We start from the raw sequence: 14,342 nt of genomic DNA, 5'->3' as shown, positions 1-14,342 counted from the left end.
ATAAATACATTAAATAGGAGAGGACCAAGTATAGAGCCCTTGCTTTCTCACTTGTCATATTTTTTTAAAACTACTGTAATGATGGTAATGTTGGATGTAGAGATATACTTCAATGAAAACTATATTCTTAGTTCCACTAATCGCTCGTACTTGTAAAAATGTTTTCCGACGTAGACCTCGTCGATATTGCCCATGATGGAGAAAATTTGTTTGATACAGTGACCGTAATGACATAAGCTACCGTACGAAACATAGAATCTAAGGAGTTTTTTCCCCTTCAAAATGTCAGCGCCCATGACGTGGAAACATTTTATTGTCGTCTAAACTCAATACTAGTCTCATTTAACACAGATTGTGACAATGGTGAATATCAAAGATTTATTTTGTAAAAGATGCACAGCCCCTTGATAACTTCTGTTAAAGTTGCACATGTGTTAAATGTTTTAAGATTTACAGACGATGGAGAAGTGATCTCTTTATGTCGCAGTTTGTACTTTGTAGCAGGCGACACAACAATAGGGATCACGTGGGTTGAAAGAACGTTCTTTGTGATTTTTTTCCCCGAAATTCCGTATTTGAAATTTGTTGGTTGGTTTGGAGTAGACATATTGAAATGATATCGATATAAAAGAGACCAATCAATGAGCAACATAATTGACACGTACCAGGGACCTATACAAACAAAGGGATAAGCAACCTGGCGATATCCCGTTACAGCACCCAAAATAAACCGAGATTTGATAATCTCGATCGATTGGTCCCTGTGTAGCGATAATAAACCGGTGCGCTAGATTTGATAATCTCGATTGATTGGTCCCTGTGTAGCGATAATGCGGCTACACGATATCGATTGCGAGGGATTTCGCTTATTGAGCAGGTTACGTTTTTTTCAGACTCAAATTATATTATGTTAAATAAACAAGTACCTATTCGTTCAATTGTTGCATTGTTGATCTCAAAATCAATCATTATTTAGTCTAATTATTACGCAGTTTGTCGAACGGGGACCCAATTATCGGACCCTTTGATGAATATTAATTGCTGGTTGTTTCGCCTGGGTTAAATTGCCGTTGTTTATCGCACGTATGTGCATGTACAAAAGACTGGTCTTTTAATAGAATTAAAATGTTACCATGTTTTGTTTTAAATAGCAACATAATCAAGACATGTTAAGTGCAAACAACTCAAAATGTATAACTGTTCTTTTAACCTCCGACGCAGCAAAGTTTCGCATGCCATTTTAATATTCACCAACAGAGTCGCTCAGAACCTGTGCAGCCAGACTGACCTTCATCTAGCTGAAGGAAAGCAGATTCATTCGATTGCGAGCGATTTCGCTCATTGATGGTGATAGTTGTTTCGCAATATTCGACTTTCGTTGTGTAATAAACAAATATATATTCGTTCAATTTTGCCTTGTTTGTCTTGAAAATAAATATTAAGTAATATTAACACGCAGTATGCTACACGGAACCCAATTACCGGATGCGTTGACGAGTTACAATACCATTTGTTTCACAGGGTTTCAATTGCCATTGTATATCGCACATATGTGCATGTAGCAAAGACCGGTCTTTTAATTAATTAAAAATGTTACTCTGCTGTGTGAAAAATATCAACATTATTAACGCCTGCCAATTGCTTACAATTTAAAATGTATAATTGTTTTTTATCATCCGAGACAATGAAGGTTCGCATGCCATTATATTATTCTGTTGGACTCCTTTTGAACATGATATCCATAGTAGTACTGAAAGTCTTTTCGTGATTTCGTGTTCAAGTATTGAACAAAAATCAGCAGAATTTGAAAGCAAGGCAATTCATAAAAGTCGTTTATGTTTTATTTTCTCAGTATAAATCAGTTAATCACTGAAACATACACATTAGTTCATGCATGATAGGTAATCTTGGTATTATTTAAGTTTAAGAGTATGTGTAACAATACATTCATGTTACTAAGTGTAATGAGCATTCAGTTAAAGAAAATATTTTAAAAACTCAATAGCATGTAAAAAAAATCACATGTTTGTAAAAGATTTTGCACAAGTAACCATTTGCAATGTGAAATAGAACAACAAAAATTTGATAATAATACTAACAATTTTCTATTTATTGTTTCAACAACAAAATATTGAGATTCCTCTTGACATGGTAATGCCGAAGATTTATTCGAAGCCTACAGCAATACAAAAAGCTTACTAAAATTAAATACCAAATTATCCTGTTTAAACAAGTTTGAAAATTTTATATTTATAATGAGTTTTGGGAACACATTTTTTATTAACATGATCAAAGATCTAACTGTCACTTTTGTGTTAAGCAGAGATATTCACTGCTGCAATGTGTTCATTTATGAAAAAATGCAACAGTTTAATTTAATCAATTGAATATTTAAAACTAATTCATACTGAATTTTCTTTTGTCTTCGGCAAGTCTGAAGGTTTGTGAAGTTTGTTGTTGCCACTGCTTTATATAGTAGACATGAATATAGTAACATCATCTTTAGTGCTGGGGTGGTCAAGGTACATCTCAGGAAAAGAAAGGAATTCAATTTCCGTATTGAATCAGACAGTATCAGTATGCTTGGCATAGCTGTGAACACACATGTATATCAGCACTATTCAAAGTCCGCAATGTTTTTCAACCATTAAAAGTTCTTAATGTGGAAACGACCTGGGTTTGTACGCCCAAGTTTCGCTGGCGTCATGACATTTTCCTTTGCGGGGTCAAACCCTCTTTTGCTTCTTTTCAGCACACTGAAAATATAAAACAATATGAATTTAAACCAACAAGATCAATAAAGGGCTAGTATTGACTGCGCCTTTCCAAAAATGCTGCGACATATGTTGATCAAATTAATAGTGGTTATAAAAAAAAATTACTAAAATTGTATTGTTTTTGAGCTTATACAAAATTAGGATTTTCAAATAATGCAAATGAAATTTGCACCACACAATAGATTGAAATGCAACGTTTGTAAAGATACCATCATGATTATTATAGGGCTAGTATTGACTGAGTCTTTCTTAAAATGCTGCGACATATTTGATTAAATTGATAGTGATTACAAAATTAAAAAAATGACTTAATTTGTATAATCTTTGAGCTAATACAAAATTATGATTTTGCAAATAATGCAAATAAAATTTGCACCACACAATGCATTGAAATGTAACGTTTGTGAAGATACAAACATGATAACTATAGGGCTAGTATTGACTGAGCCTTTAGAAAAGAGCCGGGCCATATGTTGATCAAACTGAAATTGTAAAAAAAATAAAAAAAAATGACTAAAATTGTATTGCTTTTGTGCTCATTCAAAATCATGAATTTGCAAATAATACAAATAAAATTAGCATCACACAATGCGTTGAAATGTAATGTTTGTAAAGATACCCATAAGATTAATATAGGGCTAGTATTGACTGAGCATTTCGAAAAGAGCCACGACATATGTTGATCAAACTGATAGTGATTATAAAATAAAAAAATGACTAAAATTGTATAATCTTTGAGCTAATACAAAATTATGTCTTTGCAAATAATGCAAATTAAATTTGCACCACACAATGCATTGAAATGCAACGTTTGTAAAGATACCAACATGATATATATAGGGCTAGTATTGACTGAGCCTTTCAAAAAGAGCCACAACATATGTTGATGAAACTGATAGTGGTAAGAAAATAAAAAAAATGACTAAAATTGTATTGCTTTTGTGCTCATTCAGAATCATGACTTTGCAAATAATACAAATAAAATTAGCATCACACAATGCGTTGAAATGTAATGTTTGTAAATATACCCGTAAGAATAATATAGGGCTAGTATTGACTGAGCCTTTCGAAAAGAGCCACGACATATGTTGATCAAACTGACAGTGATTACACAATAAAAAAATGACTGAAATTGTATAATCTTTGAGCTAATACAAAATTATACCTTTGCAAATCTTGCAAATTAAATGTGCACCATACAATGCATTGAAATGTAACGTTTGTAAAGATACCAACATGATATATATAGGGCTAGTATTGACCGGGCCTTTCAAAAAGAGCCACGGCATATGTTGATGAAACTGAAAGTGGTAAAATATAAAAAAAATTGACTAAATTGTATTGCCTTTGTGCTTATTCAAAATCATGAATTTGCTAATAATACAAATAAAATTAGCATCACACAATGCGTTAAAATGTAACGTTTGTAAGAATACCAACATGAATAGTATAGAGCTTTATTTGACCAAGCCTTTTGAAAAAAGCCACCACACACGTTTCTCAGATTATGGAAGTGTAAACAATGATACGCATGATTTGGTGAAAATACCCACCGTTATTTTATAAGTAAATACAAAGCATAGTCGAAAACAAATGAAACAATAAGATGTATCAAACTCAACAAACCTTTGCAATAAACAATTCTGTGTTGGCAACACTTGGTTAATTTGTTATCTTATTCTGTCTCGATTGCTTTGTCACGTTCTCGCTTTGTCAAAATGGCGGCTGTGAAAATTTGCCTCGTCGCGCGAAGTCTCGTTGGGTCGCAAGTCTCGTTTCCCTTTTGCGTAACAACGCGTTAGCTTGTTCTTCGGTTCAGTGAGTGTCTCATCCCTTTGTTTGTATAGGTCCCTGCACGTACATAACCAAGGGCAGGTGATGACAATCAACAATACACGTGTCATAACCTCGAAAGCGTGAGAACCTTGCTTCGTGGTAAAGATATTTTCAAATATACGTGTATTGAAATAAAAAAAAATATAAAAAAGGGTATTTGCCGAAATTTCATTTTTGCTGAAAATATTGGGGCGGCAGCTGCTGCCCCTGCCTTCCCAGCTCCAACGCCTCTGTCATTATTGGAAATGGAAGTGTTTCCAATGTTACATTTTTATGCCCCCCTTCGAAGAAGAGGGGGTATATTGTTTTGCTCATGTCGGTCTGTCCGTAGGTCGGTCTGTCTGTCGGTCCGTCCACCAGGTGGTTGTCAGACGATAACTCAAGAACGCTTAGGCCTAGGATCATGAAACTTCATAGGTACATTGATCATGACTCACAGATGACCCCTATTGATTTTGAGGTCACTAGGTCAAAGGTCAAGGTCACTGTGACCCGAAATAGTAAAATGGTTTCCGGATGATAATTCAAGAACGCTTATGCCTAGGATCATGCAACTTCATAGGTAGATTGATCATGACTAGCAGATGACCCCTATTGATTTTCAGGTCACTAGGTCAAAGGTCAAGGTCACGGTGACCCAATATAGTAAAATGGTTTCCGGATGATAATTCAAGAACCCTTATGCCTAGGATCATGAAACTTGATAGGTAGATTGATCATGACTAGCAGATGACCCCTATTGATTTTCAGGGCACTAGGTCAAAGGTCAAGGTCACGGTGACCCGAAATAGTAAAATGGTTTCCGGATGATAACTCAAGAACGCTTATGCCTAGGATCATGAAACTTGATAGGTACATTGATCATGACTGGCAGATGACCCCTATTGATTTTCAGGTCACAAGGTCAAGGTCACAGTGACCCGAAATAGTAAAATGGTTTCCTGATGATAACTCAGGAAAGCTTATGGCTAGGATCATGAAACTTCATAGGTACATTGATCATGACTCGCAGATGACCCCTATTGATTTTCAGGTCACTAGGTCAAAGGTCAAGGTCACAGTGACAAAAAACATATTTACAAAATGGCTGTCACTACAACTTAGAGCCCATATTTTAAGGTTTGATGTATAGACCTAAAAAGGGATATGAACTAAACGTTGTATTTTGAAACCATTTAATTTGAAATTTTAGGCAGCCTATGCTAAATATTTTTATTTTTTAGCTCATCTATTTTTTGAAAAAAAGTTATGAGCTATTGTCATCACCTTGGCGTCGGCGTTGGCGTCCGGTTAAGTTTTGCGTTTAGGTCCACTTTTCTCAGAAAGTATCAATGCTATTGCATTCAAACTTGGTACACTTACTTACTATCATGAGGGGACTGGGCAGGCAAAGTTAGATAACTCTGGCGTGCATTTTGACTGAATTATGTGCCCTTTTTATACTTAGAAAATTGAAAATTTTGGTTAAGTTTTGCGTTTAGGTCCACTTTTCTCAGAAAGTATCAATGCTATTGCATTCAAACTTGGTACACTTACTTACTATCATGAGGGGACTGGGCAGGCAAAGTTAGATAACTCTGGCGTGCATTTTGACAGAATTATGTGCTCTTTTTATACTTAGAAAATTGAAAATTTTGGTTAAGTTTTGTGTTTAGGTCCATTTTATTCCTTAAGTATCAAAGCTATTGCTTTCAAAGCTATTGCTTTCATACTTGAAACACTTACTAACTATCATAAGGGGACTGTGCAGGCAAAGTAATGTAACTCTGACTGGCATTTTGACAGAATTATGTGCCCTTTTTATACTTAGAAAATTGAAAATTTGGTTATGTTTTGTGTTTAGGTCCACTTTATTCCTACAGTATCAAAGCTATTGCTTTCATACTTGCAACACTTATTAACTATCGTAAGGGGACTGTGCAGGCAAAGTTATGTAACTCTGACTGGCATTTGGACGGAATTATGGGCCCTTTATACTTAGAAAATTGAAAGTTTGGTTAAGTTTTGTGTTTTGGTCCACTTTACCCCTAAAGTATCATAGATATTGCTTTCATACTTGGAACACTCGCAAACTGTCATAAGGGTACAGTAAAAGGACAAGTTGCATAACTCTGGATGTCATTTTTACGGAATTATGGCCCTTTTTTGACTTAGTAACTTTGAATATATGGTTAAATTTTGTGTTTCGATCCACTTTACTTCTTAAGTATCAAGGCTATTGCTTTCAAACTTCAAATACTTTCATGCTATCATGAGGTTACTGTACCTGGCAAGTTGAATTTTACCTTGACCTTTGAATGACCTTGACTCTCAAGGTCAAATTATTAAATTTTGCTAAAATTGCCATAACTTCTTTATTTATGATTAGATTTGATTGATACTTTGACAAAACTACTCTTACCTGACATACCACAATAGACTCCACCCAAACCATTGCCCGTGCCCCCCCCCCCTCCCCCACCCCCCCGAATCCCCCCCCCCCCCCTATTTGTTTTTTTTTTTTTTTTTTTTTAAGATCATCTCACAAATGACCACCACACCCTCACACTATACCCCCCCCCCCACCCCACCCCCTCCCCAATTTTTTTTTTTTTGAAACGGTTAAAAAACAAAACTATTTATTTTGATTATTTTATGTTTGAAATACCGTCCAACCATCGCACCCAAGAATCCCCCCACCCCCCCTCCCCCCACCCCCCACCCGAATCCCCACCCCCCTAAATTTTTTTGTTTTTGTTTTGTTTAACATCATCTCACAAATTACCACCACACCCTCACACTATACCCCCCCACCTCACCCCCCCCCAATTTTTTTTTTTGAAACGGTTAAAAAACACAAATATTTATTTTTATTATTTTATGTTTGAAATACCCTCCAACCATCGCACCCAAGAATCCCCACCCCCACCCCCCACCCCCCCCACCACCCCCCCCCCACCCCCCGATTTTTTTTTTTCCTTTTTTTTGCATTTTTGGAACAAAATGTAATAAATGTCCACACCCCCACACAATGCACCCCTCTTCACTCCACCCCTCCCTCCTTTGTGGTTGAAAATGAGAGTCCCTTCACCTTTGAAAAGAAAATAGATGAGCGGTCTGCACCCGCAAGGCGGTGCTCTTGTTTTATTTTATTTTGGCTCCAAGGCCATAATTCAGCTCCAAATTTGACCAAAAATCCACATCAGTAATTATGTTCTAGTATCTAGACATCTTATGCTGGTTAAGACAAAAACCACATAGGTTTTTATCAAGCACATATTTTGCCATTCAACTTTGTACATGTACCTGAGGGGAAGGCCATATCAGAAGTTGTAAAAGTTCCCTTCAGAGTACAATTATGCTTATTATTCACTGAGCTAATCACTCATTTAATACTGCTATTTTTATGTCCCCCACTATAGTAGTGGGGGACATATTGTTTTTGCCCTGTCTGTCTGTTGGTCTGTCTGTTGGTCTGTTGGTCTGTTTGCGCCAACTTTAACATTTTGCAATAACTTTTGCTATATTGAAGATAACAACTTCATATTTGGCATGCATGTGTATCTCATGAAGCTGCACATTTTAAGTGGTGAAAGGTCAAGGTCAAGGTCATCCTTCAAGGTCAGAGGTCAAATATATGTGGCCAAAATCGCTCATTTTATGAATACTTTTGCAATATTTAAGATAGCAACTTGATATTTGGCATGCATGTGTATCTCATGAAGCTGCATATTTTGAGTGGTGAAAGGTCAAGGTCATCCTTCAAGGTCAGAGGTCAAATATAGGTGGCCCAAATCGCTTATTTTATAAATACTTTTGCAATATTGAAGATAGCAACTTGATATTTGGCATGCATGTGCATCTCATGGAGCTGCACATTTTGAGTGGTGAAAGGTCAAGGTCAAGGTCATCCTTCAAGGTCAGAGGTCAAATATATGTGGCCCAAATCGCTTATTTTATGAATACTTTTGCAATATTGAATATAGCAACTTGATATTTGGCATGCATGTGTATCTCATGGAGCTGCACATTTTGAATGGTGAAAGGTCAAGGTCATCCTTCACAAGGTCAAGGTCATCCTACAAGGTCAAACATAATATAGGGGGACATTGTGTTTCACAAACACATCATGTTGAAAGATTCATTACTGGAATCATTAAATTATGCCCTAACGCACCACAGCAAAAAACTCCCTTATTTGCACAAGACATCAGTCTTTCCGAAGCGTCATCAGACAATCGGACATGTCTGGTAAAATGCTCGCCGGTCCGACAGATCTTCTGTCTTTGCCGGACCGAATGCCCGGTGAATATTTGATCCACATAGAGGTTAATATTTCACCTGATTACACGATCAAAATAGTTAACATATTCTCCTACAAAACATTTTGCCTTCGACACAAAAAATTGGAAAAACATCGATCTTAAAATAGCGCAGCGAACTTATGAATATTCATACAGTCGTGTACTTTCATAGTCTCGCGAGATCATTATGCAAATAGTGAGCCAATCAACTGCGTGTTCTTTTGTCTGATAAGAAAATCATATCTGGTTCTCTACATTTGTTATATTTGGTTGCCAAAGCGGGAAAACGGAGGTCACGCAGTGTTTTGACCTCTTTTTTTGAATGATCTTTGCTGAAGCTAATGTCTCTATGTTACTGGAAATAAATGTGAATACTGACAGTATCTGTTAGTCCAATTGTCTTACCTTTTAGAATTAACAAATTTGCCCAATATGCCTTGTCTGGTTAAATGTTTTTTGGTCTTGTAATTTTTTTTTCGGTCTGGTAAAATGTCAAAGTTTACCAGATGGAATGTCTTGTAAAACGTGGGCAACTTTCCGAAAGACTAAGACATGTGCTCTAACTCCCAGATTAATAGTCTTGTTTTATCTGTTATAAGTTATATCTAGACTTATATAAACTGTTATGTATTTGAATACAAAATTGACGCTTCATTTATTTAAAAACATCATATGTAAGCAAAGCTCAACCCATTAATAATGTTTACACATTTTATGAACATGTTGCTATAAAAGTATGTCTCTATGCATCACCAACAATTCTTCAGCTTGACCTATTTTAACTGTTTCACCTAGTTTAATTTGTTTATTTTTCAGGATTACACCAAGTTTTTAGACGATGAATTTAATGTTAAAGATTGGGTTAACAATGCCTTTGCTACAAACAAGGAACAAGGTGTGGCTAAAGATGTAAGTATAACCCTTTCCCCAATTAGAGGCAAAGTGAAAATGGCTATGTGCAAACAGCATAAAACCAGAACAGTCTGGGAGTAACTCGCAGTCTGTTCAGGTTTTATTCTGTTTGCTGCCCATCAGTATCTATTGAAAATATAAAGCCTTTAAAACTTGAATCTAGAAAGGAAGGTTTTTAATTAAATTACAATTTACAAATGCGTAAAAATACGTATCTAAGTGGTAAAGGTTGATGTCATGTGACAATCTGTTCATGCCAACCTGCTTCAAATTGATGTTGTGACAAATCTTAATTGGTAATTTGTTAATCTAGAATAAACATTTATTTATAATTTTTTTGTACAATGTTAAGGAAGACATATTTTGTTTGCTATTATAATATTCAACACCAATGATACAACGTCTCAGAAACATGATACAACGTGTTTGTTTTTAACCCTTTCCCACTCAGAAGCAAACTGAAAATGGCAAACAGCATACAAACAGAACAGCCTGGGAGTAACTTGCAGACTGTTAAGGTTTTATGCTGTTTGCTGCTCATCAGTATCAAAGGGTTACGAATAAAGCCTTTGAAACTTGAATCTATTAAGAAAAGTCTTTAATTAAATCTAACTTTCTAAGGGACTACATATGCGTCAAAATACGTTTTTAAGTGGGAAAGGGTTAAACAATCTTGATTATGTTTTATTTCAGCAATACGCAACTACTCTTGTGATGAAACTGCAAGTGTTTATACAGGTTTGTGAACATTTTACTTATATTTGTGAATGTCAAAGATGGATGGTTCTGTTGCTATTAATTAATTGATCTTACAAACTAAAACTTCCCATTTATTTGATCTTTATTGTATGCCATCAATAACTAAGTGCTAAACATTTGGAAGTGCAGCACTGAGATCAAATGAGTCGCGTTCTGAGAAAATTGGGCTTAATGCATGTGCGTAAAGTGTCGTGCCAGATTAGCCTATGCAGTCCGCTTTAATGGTATTTTTAGTTTCAAGGAAGTCCCTCCTTACTGAAAATCAAGTTTAGGCGGAAAGTGTCATCCCTGATTAGCCTGTGCAGATGTGGGATGACACTTTACGCACATGCATAATGCCCATTTTCCTCAGTACACGACTCAAATATTTGGAAGATGATGTTATGATATTTCGGAACTTAATTATGCTTATTTGTTTAGGTAATGAAAAAGGCAAATAGAATGAAATTCTCATTTTTTGACATGAAAGCAATAAAAAATAAATCCTGGATTTAACCTTTAGAGTTGATTTAATGAGTTTGTTCTATTATCATCCAGAAATACCTGAGCAGAAACATTTTATGTGTAATATAAAGTGGTGTTTCTAAAATGTGACATGAAATTATGATGTGCCAAAAATATTAGAAAAATATGGGAAAATGTGGCTTAATTCAGGTGGATTATGTAATTTCCCACATAAGCCTGTGCAGTCCACACATTCTTATCAGGGACAACATTTTCCACCATGACTGGATTTAACATTAATAGAGACTAACTTTAAAACGAAAATTCCATAAAAGCGAAAAATAACATCTCTGTTGTGTGGACTAACCGTTTTTCACACAGCAATGCCAATCTAAGTCAACTTCTGGTGATGAACTGTAGAGTTTGCTGTAACTAAATATTTGTATACAAATAATTTCCAATGGAAAAAAATGTGTGAATGCATTTAATAACTTATATTTATAATATATTATATTTTTCAGGAAGTGAACAATGTGATTGAAGAGGCTAGTCAACAGGCTATACAGAATCTACCAAGGTGTTTACGTTACATAAGTTGATAATGAACTACCAAGGTGTTTACACAGTTACATAAGTTGATAATGAACTACCAAGGTGTTTACACAGTTACATAAGTTGATAATGAACTACCAAGGTGTTTACACAGTTACATAAGTTGATAATGAACTACCAAGGTGTTTACACAGTTACATAAGTTGATAATGAACGTTTGCCCAATACTTTTCTAATTTGTCTTAGACTATCAGTACATTTTAAAATCAAAATCAACAAGGTTTCCTTCATGCTTACCTAGGCAAATCTTGATTTTATGAACAGTCATAAAGCAAAATTTATGTAGCATTTAAAATCTTTTGGAGAATGTTTTTGCAATTTATATAAGCATCAAATTTAATAAAGATGTTGTGGACTTATTGTTGGGTTGTAAATAGGCAGATTAAGTATGATAATTTTGTCCTTGGTTTTCAGAAAATTCAACATTTAATATCTTGTTAGATTACAAAATGTTAAACAATACTTCAACAAAAAAATATCCAAAGATTAATTGCATAAAACATTCAAAACATAGCTCACTTTGTAAAAATGTACAAAGTCCAATGCAGACAGTTGTTTCCTCTCCAGAGTGATGCGAGAAATTGAGGCAGTGAAACAAGAAGCTGCCCTATTGCAGGATCAGATGGCGTCTGTCAAACATGACATACAGAAGGTATTCTAATTTTACCTGGGTCATGCAAAAATAGGTCTTATGCCATATTCAGACAACGTTATGTATCTCCAGATCAGGAGCTCCATTCTCACAGTCTGCTCTGGAGCTACACCTTCCACTGTAAAGTCACACAAGGTTTGGTCGTATCATAAGCAGACAGGGTGGCTCCTAGAGCTACACTGGCAGCATATGTCATAAGATCTGTTTTCACATAACTTGGCTCATATTTCAGTGTCTAAGATACCCGTGTATGTGAATGGGAATTTAGTTTGTCAGTGTACTGGGGTATATAATTATCACCCTAAAGTTAATAACAGAAAGTGTTAGACAACAGTAACTTTTTAAATATTATTGTAATAAATGGATTTAATAAAAATATCCAGTTGAAAGGTTTAACAAAATTTATGCACACATAGTTATCAAGCCAGATTTCAATATATATAGGATCTGGAACTCGACAATTTTCCAAAAAGTTTTAGATATGTAATGAGGTCAGAGATAAATTATCAGTAATACAAATTTTAAAATTGATGATGCTTTTACTACACCCGTTGGTTACTGGAAGATACAGTTTGTGTAGAAAAACATTTGTTTTGAGAACACAAACATTGTTATTAAAAAAGCCTCATTCTGGAAAGAACTGGGCTAAATGCATGTGCGTGAAAGGTCGTCCCTTCCCTGATTAGCCTGTGCACTGATCACATGCTAATCAGGGACTTCTAGTCTAAACTGGATTTTGGTTTGAAAAGCCTTCACTTAAATGAAAAATTCCATAAAAGCAGAAAGTGTTGTCCCCGATTAGCCTCTGTGGATTGCACAGGCTGATCTGGGATGACACTTGACACCCATGCATTAAGCCCATTTTTCCCAGATTGTGGCTCAAATACATCTCATGTGCAGGTGGAGCAGGACACATCTCAGTCAATGCAGACGCTTCTAAAGCTCGATGCCATCAAATCTCGAATGACCCTCGCTGCGGATGCCCTCAAAGTAGGTCTTATCCCATACTTCTGCAAATATCTTGAAACAGTATGACTCTGTCTGTTTGGAAACTGAATTTCATAATCCTTTACCCCTTAGATACATATTTTGACACATTTGTAGTCACTTTGAAAGTTAAATTGATTAAAGAGTTTTCTTACTAAATTCAAGTTTTAAGGCTTCATTTCCAACCCTAAGATATTGATGAGCAGCAAACAGCATAAAACCTGAACAGACTGCGAGTTACTCGCAGGCTGTTGTTGTTTTATGCTGGTTGCAAAAGCCATTTTCACTTTGCTTCTGATGTAGAAAGGGTTAATATGTGTAGTCTCTATGTTTGCATTAAATATTCAAGCTTCTTATCCTATTGTTTTTAGCTCACCTGAGCACAACGTGCTCATGGTGAGCTTTTGTGATCGCCTTTTGTCCGTCGTGCATCGTGCGCGGTCAACATATTGCCTTGTGAACACTCCAAAGGCTACATTTATTGTCCGATCTTTATGAAACTTGGTCAGAACATTTGTCCCATTAATACCTCGACTGAATTCGAAACTGGGTCATGCTGGGTCAAAAACTAGGTCACTAGGTCAAAAAAAAGAAAAACCTTGTGAACATTTGATGCCCAATCTTCATGTAACTTTGTCAAAATGTTTGTCTAAATGATATGTTGGTTGAGTACAAAAATGGTTCTGGTCCGTTGAAAAACATGGCTGCCAGGTGGCGGGCAGTATTCTTTATATGGCTATAGAGAAACCTTGTGAACACTCTAGAAGTCACAATTTTTGCCCAATCATCATGAAACTTGGTCAAAACATTCGTTTCATTGATATCTCGGACGAGTTCGAAAATGGTTTAGATCGGTGAAAAAACATGGCCGCCAGGGGGCAAGGCAGTTTTCTCTATATGTATCAGGGGTGTGATTTTTTCGCAGATCCGCGGATTTCCGCGGATTGGGTTGTCCTGGAGGTCACTTCTGAGATACGCGTAAATTCGTTTTATTGAAATGTGGGGGAGAGGGGCTACCACCGATTCGGCGGACGTATTTCATAAGCGGCCCGAAATATCCGCGGCCTGTGAAATCTCTCT

The 14,342-nt window shown here is 35.9% G+C and overlaps 1 protein-coding gene across 1 annotated transcript in view; it reads left to right on the top strand.

Moving 5' to 3' along the window:
* Window positions 1-240: 240 nt before the first annotated feature.
* Window positions 241-14,342, top strand: part of LOC127863333 (conserved oligomeric Golgi complex subunit 7-like) — a 49,457-nt gene continuing 35,355 nt past the window's right edge. Inside the window, exons 1-6 of the mRNA XM_052402755.1 lie at window positions 241-363; window positions 9,713-9,805; window positions 10,502-10,546; window positions 11,533-11,588; window positions 12,191-12,275; window positions 13,176-13,265. Of these exons, the coding sequence (XP_052258715.1) occupies window positions 361-363; window positions 9,713-9,805; window positions 10,502-10,546; window positions 11,533-11,588; window positions 12,191-12,275; window positions 13,176-13,265 (372 nt within the window). The 5' untranslated portion in view covers window positions 241-360. The remainder of the gene's footprint in view (window positions 364-9,712; window positions 9,806-10,501; window positions 10,547-11,532; window positions 11,589-12,190; window positions 12,276-13,175; window positions 13,266-14,342) is intronic.

The sequence above is a fragment of the Dreissena polymorpha genome, unplaced genomic scaffold (assembly GCF_020536995.1).
Source record: "Dreissena polymorpha isolate Duluth1 unplaced genomic scaffold, UMN_Dpol_1.0 chrUn005, whole genome shotgun sequence".
Lineage (NCBI taxonomy): Eukaryota > Metazoa > Mollusca > Bivalvia > Myida > Dreissenidae > Dreissena > Dreissena polymorpha.
Note: the sequence above shows the minus strand (reverse complement) of the source record. Positions and strands in the feature narration are given on the sequence as shown.